General features: G+C 38.9%; 1 protein-coding gene across 12 annotated transcripts in view; it reads right to left on the bottom strand.

Moving 5' to 3' along the window:
- Positions 1–14,468: 14,468 nt before the first annotated feature.
- Positions 14,469–19,643, bottom strand: part of ROBO2 (roundabout guidance receptor 2) — a 1,840,872-nt gene continuing 1,835,697 nt past the window's right edge. For all 12 annotated transcript variants that reach the window (XM_060234422.1, XM_060234419.1, XM_060234423.1 and 9 more), the window contains one exon: positions 14,469–15,300. In XM_060234422.1, the coding sequence (XP_060090405.1) occupies positions 15,299–15,300 (2 nt within the window). In that variant the 3' untranslated portion in view covers positions 14,469–15,298. The remainder of the gene's footprint in view (positions 15,301–19,643) is intronic.

Here is a 19,643-nt window from a genome sequence, read left to right as displayed (position 1 = left end):
TTCACCTAACAATAACAGGATCCAAACCACATTTAGTATTTTGTCAACAAAAATATTATGTGGAATGTTATCAAAATCAAGATAAACTATATTTACAGCATTCCCTTAATCCAGGGGTAGTAACTCCTAGAAACAAAGGTAACTTTCATGGGAAAATTCTTGAACAGATTTATGCACAGATTAGCCAACAGCAACATGGTTTTCAAACTGAATTACCACTTTCCTGCTTAGTTGTTTTGTCAGTATTTGTTATACCAGCACAAGACTTCAGAAAATTGGTGACTTGGGCATGATGGCTGTGGGTGCCAGAAATAGCATTATAATGAAACAATTGTGTTGATGCTTCCTGGCCCTCACCTTGTGGGGACCCAATTTTAGCATGGCTTGTCCCTCTTTTATCTGTATATGTGTTCACTTCAGTGTGGGCTTAGGAGTAATAGAAGGAACCTGAATTAAATTAATATAAAAAGGCAGTGAAACACATCAAGAAAGAAATTCAAGCCAGCTTCTCTATCATGCATTTCTCCCAAGGACCTTGGAACCTCTTTCCAGATAATTTGATCCCAACTAATGTGGTAGGAGGCCTCTTAATAAAGACCTCTACCTTGAGGTAGTGACTCCTACCACTCTAGCAACCCAGATTTCCAAAACAACAGCCAACAAGCCAACTGCAGCAATTTTCTCTATAACTCAATGTGATGGACAGTAAATGGTTAATGTTTTAACCCTGTCTGAGTACCTTGAGGAACAAGGGTTTCAAACAAAATTGTACAGTTGAGAGTGGCAGTTAGGAGTGACAGCTGACAGTTAAGAATGTACAGTTTACTGGGAAGGAAGGTTAAGAGAGTAAGGAGGATCCCCATTCAAGCCTGAGGGAAATACAGTAAAGGTGGCATGATCACTATCCAGTCTGAGGGAAATAGTTCATAGTAAAGGGGAGGGGGAGTTTATCTCTATTAGAAGGTTAAGAAGGGAAATTGGAATTTGTGTGAATATCCCTGCCTTCACCAACTTGGAGACAAAGTCTTGGAGACAAAGAGCTTATGTTTGTTTATTGAAGCAGAGCTTGCTAAGAAATCTCTCTTCTCAGTGTTTAAAGATCTGTCTTTACCACCAAACAGTTATGTGTTTATGACAACTGTCTTTTGTTTATATTTATACAAAGTTCTCATTATTGTTGCCTGTTCACCTAAGTCTTAAACCTGATGTCTATTTGACCACTCTTCCCTTTTTAATTAAATAAATCTGTTTGTTTTGAATTTCCATCAGTCTCTCATGTGCCATTTTCAAACAAAGACAAAAGAAATACTTTAGACTGCCCCTCATTTCCATGGACTAGGTCCACAAAATTCTATATGCATTTGAAAACTGGGTGGGACAGACAGAAAAAAACAAAGAAAGAAAAGGGGCTGCCCAACTAAGAAGCAGATAAAGGAATCTTGGGGGGAACTGTTATAACCAAATAGGAATATTCTTTCCCTTCTCTAATCATAAGTACACAGCCATAGATGCCTATCATTCTAATTTCCAAATCTCCTTAAGGGAATATTTTTTATACTCTTAAGGTACAGACAAAGGACTTTAGACTGGCTCCTTCCTTCCTTCTTCCCTCCCTTCCTTCCTTTCTCCCTTCCTTACTTCCTTCCTATAGGTCTTAAGTAGTATTTGTCAAACATGGCTGGGAATATGAGGAAGAAAAGAATTCAAACCAGAGAGTGTTAGTTACAAAACAGCTATTTTCCTGCATGTCACCTAAATCTCATTTTCTGACCTAAATTTTTAGCTAAAATGAGTAAATCTTCGTATTTAAATTCTTGATTTAATTATTATCATTCCCACATTCCAATGCCAACACTCTGTCCCCTCCTCAGTCTCAGCAAAAGAGTACAAATAGTTACCTGTCAGCCCCACATTTGAAGTCAGCTTGGAATGCATTCTGCTATTTCAGCTTCTCACTTTTCTGTTCCATGGACATGTCCCTATGTCTTCTTCCCTAACCTGATCAGATTAATTCCCTGATGCTGCTTTGTCACTGCTGAGGACAACTCCCTTTCTCTCCAGGAGCAGGGTTACATGTCTTGTTTTCTCCCTTTTAGTTTGTTCCCCAGTAGATAGGCAGTTTTTTTAGTGTGTCATTTACCCACTCTTAACCACTGCTGATTTTTCAGGTTGGCCAAGTCTGCTTGAAAACCTAACCTGAAAAATCAGCAGTAACTGAACATAACCTAACTCAAACAGGACACAGTATCTTATTCCAAGATACTGTAATGCTGGACAACACATTCAATTACCATCTTAGATTACACAGGGAAGACATTGAAATCCATAAACATTTCAACAGGAAGAAAGAGAGTTTAAAAATGAATAGGGCATGGCTTCCAGTCCTGAAAAACACAAAATGCTTTACATCTTACAATAGCACTACAGATAAGATTAGAATTTCAATAGCCAATCCATATACAAAAGAACCTCCTCAGGAAAACTCCTCCATTAGCATGTCACAGCCTAAGAAGCTCCTACAAGATAATGACTCAGTTCTACCTCAACTTCCTAGGTAGACATAAATTACCTGCCTACCATCTTTTGCTTACTCTGACTCAGAGAGAACTCCAGTTTTCTGGGTTATACCTCTGAGGAGACCAGTCACAGTTGCTGGCAAAACATCAGGTCACACAATGCCAAGACCTCAGCCATACTGTAAGCCAAAATGCCCTCAAAACGAGGTTGGGGAATTGTCAGGTGGGCACCTGGCTCACTCAGGATCTTTTTACCTGTGTATACAGGATTCCACGTCCAGAAAAGTAATGCTTAAAAATATTAGGGACTCTAATTAAGTAAAACAATTATAATTTATTAAGAAAAATATAGGCTTCCATACAAGATAAAATACTCATCAAAACACACATTTAGTCCTAAGAAACATAGATAGATAGGGAAACACATGGAGGAGGGGGAGGCTCCAAAGTGACAGTTGGGGAGAAGAATAGAGAGATTACTTGGGTGGGGAGATGCTTAGGACTATTGCACTTATCTAAAAGGGTGACAATAGAGAGTCAAATCATGGCCGAGGTAACACCCAGTTTGTACAAAGGATCTTGGCTGAAGATGGTCTTCCTCTTTTTCTGTCTTCTTCTTGGCACTAGTCTTTGTCTAGAGTTCCATCAAACAAAGAAAGTGGCGGTTGGACGATTAACCACTCTTGGGGTGGGTAGGTTGCTTGCAGGCATAGGTGACATCTGGTGTGTATGTGAGCCGTTCGCTTCGCTGGAATGGAGTCAAGCCTGGTAGGAAGATGGCTGCATGTGGTGTTAGCCCTCCACGGTGGATTCCATGGTTAGAACTTCATAACCGTTCACCTGGATAGCTCCTGGCGGTGCAGTCTCTTCTCTTCCATTGCTGAGATGGACATCATACGGAATGACGGGAATTCTTCCGTTCTCCTGGTGGGCACTCTTGTACCGATTTAGAGTGCCTTTGTAGCGTTATGGCTGCTTGTACTGCATAAGTCCCTTTTGCCCCTGGATAGGTTTACCCACACTCTCTGGCCAGATGTGTGTGAGTCACTTCTCCAGGTGCTCTGGCAACCAAGCTGGTAATCACAATGTTCTGTAAGGCGGTTTTTCCTCACAATACAGCCTGGAAAATCTGTAACGACTAATGAACTCCGGCTGTGAAAGCCTTCGGCAACAATCTGGTGGTACCTTAAAGATTTTAAAGATACCGCAGCACAAATTATTTTGTATTATTCTGGAACTTTAAAATGTAGTCTTTAATGTGCCACAAGACACCTGTTTGAGTAATAAACTGATATATTTACCATAGTATTTAGAATGATATCATTTTTTAATAATGGTATTTTCCTGTATTGCTTTTCCCAACTGTGGGATACTGAGGATGCGCTCACCTTTCACATTTTGCATTCTCAACTTGTCATTTCAAATTTACCAAATTTTCATGGGGAAAGGGTACATTGATCATGTTGTTTAATAGTCACACATTATAGCAATTGCAATTATATATTACTATGTGCAATCTTCTTCAGATTGCAGTTAGCTACAAGTCTATAAAATCCCCACACTGCAACCATCAGTTAAATAAGTCTGGTCCTTTAATATCCAGCACAATTTTTTTTTAATTCACTAGAAAGCTACTAATACAGAAGTAGTTGTATGTGCTTTTTTCATCCTTTACATGTAGTATATAGAACAGTTACAAGTTAACTCCTAGTTGGTACAGCCTGCAAGAAGAGGGCAGAGCAAAAAGATTTCCAAGGCACAACCATATCATTTGGTGGAAGATGACTGGAAAAAAGACTAGCAGGCAATCCTAATCATAGTAACACCCTCCTAAATTCATTGAAGTCAATGGGTTTAGAATGATATAACATCATTTGGGCTTGCACTAATATTTCAGTTCTTCCTAACTAGGCATGGCACAATGACTCCAATGCAGGGTTTGATGGGAAAATCCAGGTTCAAATCTCATCCATGGGGTAGTCGTGGTAAAATCTTCATTTCGTACCTTAACCTGTCAGCGCTATGAGGCTCACTGCTCTGTACTTCTCAAAGAAAGGACAGTCTCTAAAGACACTGCAGCCTGACAGACAGCTATTCTAACATAACCTACGTAAAAAAAGAAGCAGTAAGATGAGGGAAAAGATCCCTTATTATTTGCACCAGTACTTCTCTCAGTAAATCTGATCATTGCAGGGAATGGTTATAGTAACATTTTGGCAACATCCAATATTTGCTATTATTTAATATTAGCTCTTAGTTAGTTAATAATCTGTTGCTGTTCTCCCTTTCATTCACAGAAGGAACACAACAGCAGGTGCAAGAGGGGCATATTAAGAAAACAAACTGCCCCTCCCGCAACTGTTAACTGAGTGCCTGTTTGGTGTGCTGTAAGTCTGCATTGAGGAAGATAAGCCTGGTCCTACCTACTGTGAACCAAAATAGTGGCTACCTGGCTAAAGCTGAGGTTTAATTCTTTGGTGGATATTTCCCTTCAGAACTGCTTCTGGCAGTGCACTGCTGTTAGTAAGGCCTCTGTTTGGGATCAGAGGTCTTCACCCCTAGACTATGCTTCTTGGAATTCTTTATGTGGTGGATGGGGGAAGCTTTACTGGGTCACTACTGTGAGAAGTTAATGGGTATGTTTGATTTTAACACTGCTAAAGATATGTATTGTGTGGAGGGGTTAAATAATGGGGAGATGATACCACCAGGAGTGGCAAGAATAGAAATAAATTAGAATGGACTGGAGAAATGTTTTTGGGCATATACAGATGTTTCTTCTTCTGGTCCATCTTCCAACAGCAAGGCATCTGGCCACCATGCTTGGTTTATAATTGCTGCTTATTGAAGAAGCAAAGCAGTATGGCTTGTATCATGGAGCCTTGAATGGATAATCTTTGTTGCTGTGATTTATTCCAGCTGTGCACACAGATGTTCAAATAAATGTTGAGGAACCCACAAAAGAAGAATGAATGTCCCTGATATTTATTTCAAGCCTTTCTGTGAATCCACAAGTGAGAATTTTGTTCACTTTAGAAGAAACAAACTTTCTGTGCTGCTTGAAATTTGTGACAGAAATCCTTGGGCATAATCCTTCAGTTTCTGAGAATATCATTCCTTTGTGGTGGGGAAAAACATGCTTCCCATTGAGACTAAGGGAAATGGCTACTGAATATATTTTCCAGCACATATAATAAGATTAAATTGAGTTAGGTTCGCCAAACAATAAAAGGACCCAAACTGACTTTAGTTTTTGTATCTTCTAGTATACATTCACTATGTAGTTATGTTATGTTAGTAATCAAATGAGAGAGAATATGCATACTGCTGAGGTGGTCCCTCCCAGGAATGGGGTTGTGTGGAGAGATTCACCTTTTACCCAGGAAAACCCTAGGTCAGGGGTGTCAAACATGTGGCCTGGGGGCCAAATCAGGCCCTCAGAGGGTTCCTATCAGGCCCCCAAGCAACTAGCTGTTATCTGCTTCATTCTCCCTCTCTCTTGCATCCTTCTGCATAACAGCTTGCTTTGCAAGGCTTGCTCAATCACACAAGAGCTACAGAGCAAAACCTCTATTTTCTCCATTGGATGAGGCTCCTCCCTTGGGGAGGAAGGGGGGAGGGAGAGTTTGCTTTGCCAGGCTCTCGCATTTGCACAGCAAAGCTACTGAGCCAAGCCTCTTTTTGTTCTGTTGGCTGAGGCTCCTCTCTCTCCTCATCCCTTGGGGAAGGAAGGAAAGAGCCAGAGCTTCCTTTGTCCAGTTCCCTGGATCCCATGGGAAAAAATACAAAGAAAGCACCTTTTAAGACTAAGAAGTGCTAATGTTTTATTTTTAAGTTTTTAAAAAAGAATCTTTAATTGTGTTTGTCTGTAAAGTTTGTATCTCTGGTACCTAATCTTAAATAGGAACACACATGGCTGGGCCTGACACTGTCTAATTTATGTCAGATCTGGCCCTCATAACAAATGAGTTTGACACCCCTGCCCTGGGTCAGAAAGGAAAGTTACTATTCTCCAACTTGACCTTCACAGGATATAGCAAACATGTCAGCCTTAGCCAAAATAGGTACTATCTTTAGCAGAAATGTTTGAGAAATGTCCAGTAATGGTCTTTTACAAGACATAATGTTTTTTTTTTAAACCTAAACTTGCCTTCCTAGCATTCATTGTTTCAAAGACTCAGGGTGAGTTACACAAAGACTAGATATTTCCGCTGCAATAACCATGTTGAACTGGGAAGCAGACAATCTGGACATCATCCTTTATAACAGGGGTGGCCAACAGTAGCTCTCCAGATGTTTTTTGCCTACAACTCCCATCAGCCCCAGCTATTGGCCATGCTGGCTGGGGCTGATGGGAATTGTAGGAAAAAAACATTTGGAGAGCTACCGTTGCCCACCCCTGCTTTATAACATTAAAACTGTAGTGATATTGGCCAAATGGAGCTCTCCTATTGGTTGACGCCTGCACTCCATAAACCATTGACCCATCATGTGTCAGTCACCACCTCTGGGTCCCCATTGGCTGACTCCCCTGTCCCCTGCCTACTGCAGGTCCCGGAATACTGAACAAACTGCAAGAACAGTCTTACTTCAGAGACAGACACATCTCCGATCCTTCTCTCTGTCTTTGCCATTAACCAGCCTCAGAAAGGGCTGACACTCTACTGTGGCCTCATGAAGTATTTCCTCAGAGGCCATGGTGGCTGCCTCTTTCTTGTCACTACCCCCCTTCTTCCTCCCCTCAGCCTCACCCCAGGCAGATGAAGAATGGGCCACTGGGTAAGCTGCTAGCCAGAGGCTGTTGCTAGGCAACCAAAAGTTGCTTCTTTTAGTAAAGGGGGAGCCCTCAGCTAAATATAATGCCATAGAGTCCACCCTCCAAAACAGTTATTTGCTCCAGGGGGAGAGAGATCTAGTTTACTGAGTTCTGTTGTGATCCCAGGAGGTCTTCAGGCTCCACCTTGAGGTTGGCTACTCTAGACCTAGCAGCACCCTCTGGGTGATTTAATGACACCTGACTGGCATGACCTAGCTAAGCCTGGCTGCTTGCTCCTGTTCATCAGTAGCCTCACTATGACAGCCAGCATGACTTAGCAGTTGTCAACTCCAGGTTTGGAAATTCATGGAGATTTGAGAGGTGGAGCCTGGAGAGGGTGGATTTGAGGAAAGGTGGGACCTCAGACAGGTTCAATGCCATAGACTCCACTCTCCAAACCAGCCAGTTTCTTCTGGGAACTACTGTTGATCACTCAGAATTACAACTGCTCTCTAGATGGCAGAGGTGGGGGAGAATCAATGCCTTCACTTGGGAGGGTGGGAAGACAGCAAGGGTGGGTGAGGCACTTGCCCAGAGCCTCTTTCTAGAGCCCATTGTATTTTTCTTCACAACAGTCCTTATTCGTAGTGTTTAATAATCTTGAAGATCAGTACCCCACATCAAAAAACCAAACCAAGTGTCATGAAGAAAAGTAGTTGTGTAATGCAACCTTTATTTCCTGGGTTACTTGTGAGTGCATCTTTTGCACATATGGTAAATTCCTATGTGTAGTCAGAACTTTAAATTAATTTTGACATATTCCCATGTCTTCCTTTAGCAGCCATTTAATATGGAGTGACTTGCTATTTTAGTTGTGTGTGACATATATACATGTTCCGTAGCTTGATTTGCTGCAGTTTGATAGAAGTTGCCACTGACATTTTCCAGGTTTTTATACCCCAGGAACAAACTAGAAACTGGAAAATAGGGACATTTATAGTTTGTTGACTTTTATTGAACTTACTACCAGTTAATGGTGTACAGGAAAATGAAGACTATGTCTACAGTTCCATCATCTTGATGGGATTCTTTGATGTAAGGCATGTAGTGTCAAGATACCAAATAAATATATGTAAAACCAAAGCACATTTGCTCAGCCAAGTGATAATCACATTAAAGTCCCACTAATGCTACTGTCACAAAGCAAAACTCTGCATTATGTTGGATAATCAGTATCAAAAAAAGGAGGAAACGGGAAGTCAATTTTTGAAAGCGTGATTGAAAAGTGTAGTTGTAACCTTTTTGAAAGGGATAGAGCTAGGTATTGGGTAGTGCTAGATGCAAAACACCAATTTCAAGATAAAGACACTTCACAGTCATAGTTTCAAAGGGATGTGATAATTTTCCCTTCACTCTATTTTGTATTCACACTTTACCCTGGTGAAGTTGTTGGGAACTCAAAAGTAGCAGCATTACTTTGTGACATTTTAAAAATACTAATAAAAACCTGTTACATTGTCATTAGTTTTTGTGGCTATCTACAATGTTTCTCTTACTTCCAAGTAGACTTAGGATTTCCACATAACAGACCAATGCTGTGCACACTTACTCTAAGGGAGTTCAATGGTTCTTATTCCAAAGTAAATCAGTCATAGCTTTGTCCTGTAAAGAAGCAATCCTAGACACATTTGCATGGCAATAGATTCCTTTTAACAGGATGTAGTCTGAAATGTGTTTTGAATAAAAATGCACAGGACTAAAGTGTTGAAATCCTATCCAGAAGTTAGTCTCTGCCATCAGAGAACCATCAGAGTAAATATGGACAAGGTTGTAATCCTATGCCTAATTTTTAAAATTAATGCTATATTATAAAAAAGGTAAAACATGTTCTATTTAGTATGGTGGTACATTTGCCTAGAAGTTCATGAAGATGGAGCCTGCAATTCTAAAAACACTTTTCTAGGAGTAAGACTCATTGAATAAAATGGGGTTTACTTCTGAGTAGCAGTAGAAGACTGTAGAGTTATACCCAGCCCTTCTCTCTGAACCAGAGTCTCAGAGCGGTTTACAATCTCCTTTATCTTCTTCCCCACAACAGACACCTTGTGAGCAATGTTCCCTCTACGCTGCAGAATCTTGTGAGCAAAAATTCTACTTTGGGAGCTACTGGTATTAAAGTTGTGAACTACTGCATAAATTAGTGTGCTCTGGGGTCATCCTTCCTGAGCTAAGACAAAAATGTGAAAACTGGAAGCTAAAAATCTGAGAGCTAGCTCACACTAACTCAGCTTAGAGGAAACACTGCCTGTGAGGTAGATGGGGCTGACAGAGCTCTCACAGAAGCTGCCCTTTCAAGGACAACTCTTGCAAGAGCTATGACTGACCCAAGGCAATTCCAGCAGCTGCAAATGGAGGAATGGGGAACCCAACCCAGTTATCCCAGATAAGAAACCACACACTTAACCACTACACCAAACCTGCTTGTTCCCATAATCTCCCAGTCTAATGCTGAAAGCAAAATCTGAATTTCAAAATTGTTTAACCTTAGATGTTTGCAAGTTCACATTGCCATCCTAAGCAGTTACATGCTCTATGGTAGGTGGGGATGCAGCAAAAATGCAGAGATGAAAATTCTCTGCAGCATGCTGCAAAAGTTGATTTGGAAAGGTGTAATTCTGTTTAGGGTTGCATAGCAAGTGTGTGCTGTAGCATAGAAAACAGTGTTAAACTGGACCAGTGTTGCATGCCTTTTATAACCTTTATGAAAATACTTTGAAGTTGACCCAGAAACCTTACCTGGTACTAGACACTGTGTTGTTGAAGTCTAAGCATTTCATTTCAGTAACTATGGAAATGGCAGACCTTTCTCAGTTATCTAGTGAGAATTTACCAAACAGTGGGACTGTGTTGGGATATATAAGCTGAAGTACAGGAAGAGTATATGATCTTAAGCTTCTCAATGCCACCTAAGAATATTTCAGCTCTGGCCCTTAACCCTTCTATTTTCTCTCTCTTCGCATTTCAATGTTATTTGGTGATGTGAAGTTTCAGTTTATGTGCTAGAAAGCACTCCAGCAACACAGCTAGTTTAACTCATAGGTAAAATCTTCAGGACCCAGTCCAACCACAGGAATAGGAACTAGTCTGCTTCTCATTCTGGAAGAGAAATTCATGTGAAATTCATATTTCTTGTCTCCTTGCTGTCCCTGTCTGTTCCACACATTTTTTAAAAAGGAAATCTGCTATATATCATTTTTAGATACTATGACTTTTTAGTAAGTCATAGTATTGTTGACTTAGGCTCAAGTATCTTTCAATTTCAAAAGAAGACTTCAGTCCGAATTGGCAAAGGAACATGAATGGTGGTTGGCAGCACCATGTGTTTAAACAAATGGATGCAGGAAAGGAAGTACCATGTACCAGAATTTCAGAGTTTTGAACTCTGGTCTGTAAGTATGGCATGATGTAAAGGCCAGTGTAAGCTAAGCTTCAATTAGCAATTCAAGTGCATGTGGAACATATGTCACAAGATCATTCGTTCTAGTGCCTTCTGATATAGGCTGCCCAGTTTCACTATGACAACCAATGTCAGCTATCATCAATAGCTGACCTGGGATGAAATTTTCACTAAATTCCAGGCACAGCCCAAGAATTTTAGACCACACAATCATGATAGTGGGTAATGCTTTGGAGTCTCACAACAGATCTCCTTGCCTTTTATAGCCCTTATAAAATTTACCTAATAACATTTTTTTGCTTAATTCACTTCTCTGTTGAAAAAACCCCCAACATACCAAATGTGAAAAAAATAAACACAGTATAACAATTCTTTTTTTAAAACATTTTCTTGGTTAGCGTTTACAAAGACAGTACAAAAATTATTTGTTCATGTTTGCTAATGAGATCTGTAGCAGGTCCCATCCACCCATCCTTTTTTTCTCATTTTTTCTTGCTTGCTTTGAAATCTCAGTGACATTAACTGCAATTCTGAGAGTACAGACAACCACTACAGGATTTTATAAGGCCAGTCTATATGTTGAGCATTATGGAAGTAAAAACTCAGCATCTGGTGTAATGATCTGACTGCTTAAAGTTCTTGTTTACATATAGTTCTCAGATACTGAGTGCTAAATTCAAATTTCTGTAGTGTAGGTTTGAAATGTGGAAGTTTTATTTCCCCCCAGTAAATATACAACACACTCAACATTACTATTGACCAACTTTTTATGCCCATTAAACTTTGCTTCACTAACACATGAAACACATTAAGAGGTCATAATTTCCTTTTTTTTTGTGACTAAAGAAACTGTTGTCAATGAACAATTGTATTAAAAAAACTAGAAAACAGTTCTAAGTGCTGCCACTACATCCCTTTCAATTAGACACATTATGCACAAGAAATCTTTTCAATTATAAAAAAGGTGGGGAGATTTTTATTTAAAAAATGAAAAATCACGCTACATTTTAAAAAATATTATCAGTGATCATTTGAAATATTCTGAACAGGTAGAAGATGGAATGAGAAAGAGAGTTCATTTTGAAAATAATGGAGATTCTGTATAAGAAAACTTGTAACAGGTTGCTATAAAGAGAATTATATGGTAACCACATTATGGTGCTGCACAGTTTTAATACTGACACACTACTATTAAATGAAAAAAAAATTAAAACATCAGAAGGTACATGGTACAGCCACAGGTTGTACTGTAAGGTGAAATTAGCCAGTAAGGTGTTCCACAAAAACTCAGCACAGGCTTCTAAAAGCCAATTAAAACATTCAGAATGGTCACATGATGCTGTCCTAAAAGGAATGTACCTCCCAAAATGCATGCCAAAGTCCACTTGCAAATGGAAGGTTTACGATTTTACCTGTGCACTTTGAAAGCAGTACGGACTTGTGAGGAGTGTACCGAATAATATTGCACATTGGATTAGCTATAGGACTTGATTTACACTAGAGCAATGTGGCTGCAGACACCTAAGGTGGCTGCCACCCACCTATTTCAGGTACTTATGTGTACAATTCTCACCATACAGATTTCATGGTTATTTTATACATCAGTAACACAACACATAATGAGTAGGTCATTGTTCCATGGTAGGTAACCATACAACTCAGCCTAATCATAAGGGCAGAAATATAGATACTTTATCTAGAGTGATACAAAAACAACTACCCAGATAGCTGCAAGTCTTCCATTTCGGGTAACATGTAAACTCTTAGGCTCTAAATCCAAATCTTATTTAGTTGGAGTGAATTCTTTAATTAATTATTTGTAACTGCAGGAATTTTTTTTCTGCAGGAATGTTTTTTTCACATAGTGGTAGGTATCCATATGTATCTCTGTCATGAATAGTTCACCAAGTGTTATAGCAGAAGCAAACTTTTATTTAGGATACCCTGATTTTGAAGAGTGCTGTACATTTAAACACTCAGATAACTAGGACACATGAAAGACACCATTTAAGTAAGTGAAAAAATGGTCATGTGAATATAACTGTCATACAGCACAGCAAAATTTAAAGCTGCTTAATGCTGTACAATCCTGGCTGGAGAGCAAAACATCTTTTGAGTGAGATGGACCTTACAGAAAGAGGGATTTACATTTGACTCAGGATTGATGTTTCCCTATTGCAGATCAGTAACCCCTCAGAGCATATCATCAGATAATCACGATGGGGGGAGGATCTCTCAGAATGACTCATGTCCCTTCTCCCATTTCTATTACGGTCTCATAGCTGGTTAAGTATTGACACAAACACATCAGAAGCTTCTTGTGGCACCAATCTGCTATTAGATGGGTACCAAGACTGTATTCAGACCCACATGCAGCTATTCCAGTTGCTGAATAAAATTGCTGAGGTATAGGGATTTCTTCCCTTTAGCAGCAACTTATGATGTCCTTTTTACAAAGGATATGCACATATTTCTATTGCTGCAGTATGTTGCTTATCTTCAATAAATTTCAGAAAGAACAAAAGTCCATTTTATACATTTGTTGAACATTTCTATACATTTACAAAATAATGGCTTTAACTGTATCCAGCATTTAAGTAAGCAGAAAAATTACATAAAATTCCTTGGTCACATACATACCAAAAATAAATTGTCCTTGCATTTTTTTGGCTCACCACTGCCCTGATCATAGGTAAATAATTTGACATTTGACAGTGCTGACTTAAAACCTGTAATGACAATGTTGTATCTTATCAAGAATTTTGATGTGATGTAATAAAAAGCAAAACATGTTCTGCAAATTGATATGCTTGTCTAAATGTGTGATTCAGTTAACAGCATCATGAGTGCCAAGCCGAAATATAAATCAACATGGACTGATTCTACTTTAAGATGTGTTTGAATACAAGCTTGTAATAATGATGTGACTGAATGAGGTAAGTTCTGTGATGTAAACTTTAAATAAAATTTAATGCATTTGAATTTCATGTACAGTATTTCTAACAGACAACTAAAATACTGTAGAGAAGCTGGAGTAAGTCATGAGAACTAATGATGAGACAGGATGCTTTTGTTAATGTCCACTTACAGAGAGTTTGGTTTATTCAAAAAGTGTATAAACATGCATCATGTTTTCATAAGAAGAGGCTTGAAATGTACTCATCAAAAATAGGTCAAAGATGGGTTTTTTTCCCCTATTGAGTTTCCAGTAATGCACTGCATTGCCAAAAGACATTTTAACTTCAAACTAAACATAAATTTATCATTGCTTTTTTTTCAATCATTGTAACCCAAGATTTCCATACAAACTAATTGCCAATGTATGACAACTTCAGATAATACAATACAAAAAGTCTTAGCCTGCATAAAAACCAAATATGCCATGAATTTCAAGTGATGCAGCTCTACACCTTCCATTGTACTGTACATGTATTGGAAAGATGAACTAAAATAGTCAAACTTTTTTGGAAGCAGCTTGGATATATCTCAGTCATAAATTGCATCTTTTAACTTTGCTAGGTATTCCTCTAGCTCATATGGTTTATGTTTCCTGGAGAATTGGGGAAGATAGTGATTCAATCATGGAGTAATTATTTTAAAACTGTTTATATATATATATATATATATATATATATATATATATATATATATATATATATATATATATATATATATATATATATATATATATATATATATATACACACACACACACATACATACATACACACACACACACAGCTTTAGTGAAACACCTTAATTTCTTTCCTTTGAAGCAAGTTCAACTGTGTTGAGCAAATAAAAACAGATAGTAAGCAGAGAAGAGGATCTCATAGATCTAGTCTGGAAACTCACACTTCCATCATTTGACCCCTTTAAAATGGTTAAAGCAACACACTGCTTGTTATTTCAGACAGCATTCCATCTCTGATGCTCCAGTAAGACTTTCCAACATCAGTTTTGCAAGTCATCTTCCTAAATCTACACCCAAATGGAAAACCACCTAACATAATTTATTACATCCATCATTATCCAACATAGCTTACAGTACATAGACTCCTTTCACATTCAGTCTTTTTCTTCTTTATGTCACAAGGAGTATGGGTTTTGTGCTTATCACCAACAAAAAAAATTGCAGTGCAAACTTTAAACATAGAAAGTTACACAATTAAAAATTATTATATGGCACCACAGCCTATTAATTCACATATAGTACAACAGACCAAATAGGAACAGACAATAATATGAACATAGCTAAAAAGGTGAGCTTGCATAGCAATGCAATAAAAAGAAATTATGTACAAGGGAAATCCATTTCTTCCTGGAGGTTGTCTTTTCCCCCTTTGTTTGATAAGAAATAGATTAAGGTGAAAGGTGTAGTAAAAAGAACACAGGTAGAGTGTTTGTGAGATATGTGTGGCTGTGTGTGTCTTTACATTGCATTTACAGTTCTTTTAATAGTAAGTACATAAATAAAGAAAATGTTCATTGCACTGTTAGTATCATCGCTTCCATGAGTTCAGAACTAGGTGGCCTTGGACAGCAGCTTGAGATGTATATATTCAACTACTCTGTTGAAACAAAAAGAAATAATATGAATATGTTTTGAAATATTTTCATTTTAATAATTATGCATATATCAAACATGAGAAAAAGATCATGAAAAAATATTGTAATTCGTCACAAATGGTTATTGCAAATAAAGTATACCAACATCAGGGGTTATGTGGGATGATACCTGATTTTATTTTTCATTGTGATCCCTGACCTCCATTTTCTGTGGCATCAGACCAGAGAGCCAACAAGCAACTTCACAGAACTGCTTGCTATCACAAGGACCCATTCACAGCACTACAGTCTCCTAGATGTATTGTAAGTATGGGAGGTAAATGTAACCATGCCTACTTTGAGGAACAGAATAGGTTAAGTGGAACTGTGAGAACCTCACTGGCATAACATTATGAAAATTCCCTACAAATCCTCATCTATGACCTTGTTCTCACTGAACTGATAATTCTCTTTGGGGACTTTACTACTTCAGTTGGTAGACTGGAGCTCAGATTATTGATCTATGTAATAATAAAATTAGATGTTAGGAAGGAGAGTTATAACATACCCTTTCCTCTGTCATGCCAGCTTTCTATGTAGAGTGTCTTTTTTAATTTTGGTATGAGAAGCATTCAACTGCATGAGTTCCCACATTCAGTAGTACAACCAGGGCTTTTTTTTGTATCAGGAACTCCTTTGCATATTAAGCCATACACCCCTGATGTAGCCAATTCTCCAAGAGCTTACAGGGCTTTTAGAATGGGCCTACTGTAAGCTCCAGGAGGATTGGGTATATCAGGGGTGTATGGCCTAATATGTAAAGGAGTTCCTGCTACAAAAAAAGCCCTGGGTGCAACCAAGTACAAGTTTATGGCAAGAACAGGCTATGAAATGTGGAATGATGAATCCTTAATGCTATTACTGAATTAATGCTATTACAGAATTTTAATGCTATTACTCATATAAACCTGGACAGGAGACACTACACATTCACATATGCGCTCAGAAGCCACTTAACTCCATGAGACATACTACTATTTTTCTTCTAAGACACTGACTTTTGTGTCACCAAACAATTTTTAACTGTCTGCTCTCATATCCATCTGTTCAAGTCCTGTGATCAATGAGTGCTGCTCTCCTGCAGGAACCTGGACATCACCCTTTTTATCTCATGTCCTCTGGTTGTTGAACTCTTTTCAGGGTCTATGTTGTCTTTTAGGGCTTTCCAGAATTTTTTTTAAAAAAACATATATGTTTCAGATGGCCTTAGGGCTCATTGTTAATGCTGCCATATTCCTTTACAATTTTCATGGTATCCTTATAATTTTAAATATTTGAAATTAATTTAGAATTGGAAGAGCCAACCTTGCAAGCAAAGGCGGGGGTACCTTTGGCACCATAAACAAATCAAAGAAGGACATATTGTTTACCTGTGATTGGTGTTTTTGAATTATCATTTGAGCAGTTATTCTTATAACTCAAGCCTGTGCAGAGTATTTCTCAGACATTTCAAGAGTGAAGCCAAAAAATATTTTCAGAACTTATTCCACATGTCCTTTCATGGGCCTTAATTAGGTGGGGTCATGCCTTCCCACTCAGTTATTCCCAAATTATGCAGCAAGAATAAATGGTTACCTGTTGCTGGAAAGAAGAGTGTATTGTGTGAGTGCCCAGATGAGCAACCAAAGAACACCAGTTACAAATAAGCAATGTGATTCTCTTCTTCATGGTATCTGTGCATAACGCAGATTATCAAACTGGCCTCCCTTGAGATTGGAATCAGATGAAATCATGCAATAAGTGTTGAGAAGCATCCAGCCCAAAGCTGTGTCTCTTGGAATGAACTCTAATGTTGTATGGTTCCCTAAACCAGAGAGGATGCTAATCTGTAAAAAGATATAGATGTTGCAACATCTAGTGGAGTAGGACTTCCCATGATATGCCAGTTCAGAACAGAGCACAATAGAGTGAGATTCACTGGCTATGAGGACATTTCTTCTTTTATTGTGATCTTCATAACAAAGGAAAAATTAGGATTTTTCCTGAATGAAGCTGTTCCATCAATGTAGGAAATGAAAACTTGGCATATAGCAAGAAAATGTAGGGCTTCTCTGAAGCTTAAGTGGGATTCTGAAAATAAATGGGAAGAATGAGATCTTGGATAAGATGGACGGCATACACTATGGTAAAAAAAAAAGCCAATGTCTGGACAATGACGACTTTGTCAGGATGGAACTACAAATGTGGAGGTTCAGCTCAAGTGCTCAAAGTTCACTTGTCATTCTTGCAATGTTGGTGACAATTAAGAATTAATTCAAATGCTAATTGTAGACTATATGTCACTAGTGGGTCAAATGGGCATTTCATAAGGTGAGACAGAATGATTGTAAAGGCTATAGCCAAATCAGATGAATCCAGTGGATTCTAATCTTGCTATTGAAAAAAGACTACCTCAATTTCAGCTGCCAATTGGCAGTAAGTATAGTGTCGAAGAAGAAACCATCAACCCTTAAGGATGCAGATAAATCAGATAATCCAATCTAGAAGAAACAGAGTACTGTCTTCAGTACAATCCTGCAGATGCTGCACAGGTTAGGAACTGTCTGCTCTTGGATATGAATAAGAATCTGGTTGACATGTTTTTACCATTCAGTAAAATGTGGCAGAGGTTGGTCAAACAACTTTTGGGTATATCCTCCAAGCTGTCAGATCCAATTTGTATGTCTGGGTGAAGAATCTGATTCCAGTCATGAAAGAGTAGTCTCAGAATCAGACCATGGCTGGCATGGCCAGAAGGAGTTGTGAGAATGTGGTATGCATCTGTCTGCTGAGACCTTGCTGATCACTCTTGAGATTACATTTACAAGGGAAAGCATGTAAATCTGTGGGTCACAGGAATGCAAACCCTTTTGACTATCATCCTGTTCTCCCCCTATTGCAGAAACATGGAATTTACTGCTGAAATGAACATGACTATACAAGAGTATATGTACCTATGGCTTGATGAACCACATATGCATCTGCTCAGGGAGTCTGCAAGCACATTCTGGTTCCCTGCAACAGGAATTATGTTTGTTTTGCACTGAATGTATTTACCTTATATCCTGCAAGCAAGGAAACCCCAAGGTTTTGATCCCGTGCTCCTTGTTATTGATTGACTTTGTTGTGATTACTTTGGTAGCTTTGTTTTTAAGAAAGGAAAAAAAAAACACTCTGAGTGCTTTGTAAGCTACTGGTACCTCCAGTACAATGATGTGCAAAGTAGCATCCACTGTGGACCAGAGTTGGCTAAAGAGTGGCTTTTGCAACATAAGAACATAAAAGAAGCCATGTTGGATCAGGCCAATCCAGTCCAACATTCTGTGTTACATAGTGCCCCCCCCCAAAAAAAACAACCCAAGTGCCATCAAGAGGTCCACCTGTGGGGCTAGAAGCCCTACCACTGTGTCCTCCCTGCCCCCCCCCCCCCGCAAGCACCAGAATACAGAGCATCACTGCCCCAGAGAGTTGCAATGATAACCTGTGGCTAATAGCCACTTATGGACTTCTGCTCCATATGCTTATCCATTCCCCTCTTGAAGCTGTCTATGCTTGTAGCCACCACCACCTCCTGTGGCAGTGAATTCCACATGTTAATCACCCCTTGGGTGAAGAAGTACTTCCTTTTATTCATTCTAACCCAACTGCTCAGCAATTTCACTGAATGCCCACGAGTTCTCCGACTGTGAGAAAGGGAGAAAAGTATTACCTTCTCTATCCCATGCATAATCTTGTAAACCTCTATCATGTTACCCTGCAGTTGATGTTTCTCCAAGCTAAAGAGCCCCAAGCATTTTAACCTTTCTTCATAGGGAAAGTGTTCCAACCCTTTAATCATTCTAGTTGCTCTTTCCTGCACTTTTTCCAATGCTATAATATCTTTTTTTGAGGTGCAGTGACCAGAATTGTACACAGTATTCCAAATGAGACCACACCATCGATATATACAGGGGCATTATGATATTGGCTGATTTGTTTTCAATTCCCTTCCTAATAATTCCCAGCATGGCATTGGCCTTTTTTATTGCAATCGCACACTGTCTTGACATTTTCAGTGAGTTATCTACCATGACCCCAAGATCTCTCTCTTGGTCAATCTCTGCCAGTTCATACCCCATCAACTTGTATTTATAGCTAGGATTTTTGGCCCCAATGTGCATTACTTTGTCCTTGGAAATAATGCACCCCAATGCGCACTGCTTTGCACATTGAACCTCATCTGCCAGGTTGATGCCCACTCACCCAGCCTCAACAGATCCCTTTGGAGTGCCTCACAATCCTCTCTGGTTCTCACCACCCTGAACAATTTAGTGTCATCTGCAAATTT

This window comes from Heteronotia binoei, chromosome 3 (assembly GCF_032191835.1).
Source record: "Heteronotia binoei isolate CCM8104 ecotype False Entrance Well chromosome 3, APGP_CSIRO_Hbin_v1, whole genome shotgun sequence".
Lineage (NCBI taxonomy): Eukaryota > Metazoa > Chordata > Lepidosauria > Squamata > Gekkonidae > Heteronotia > Heteronotia binoei.
The sequence above is the reverse complement of the archived record's forward strand: the minus strand, read 5'-3'. Positions and strand labels throughout refer to the sequence as shown.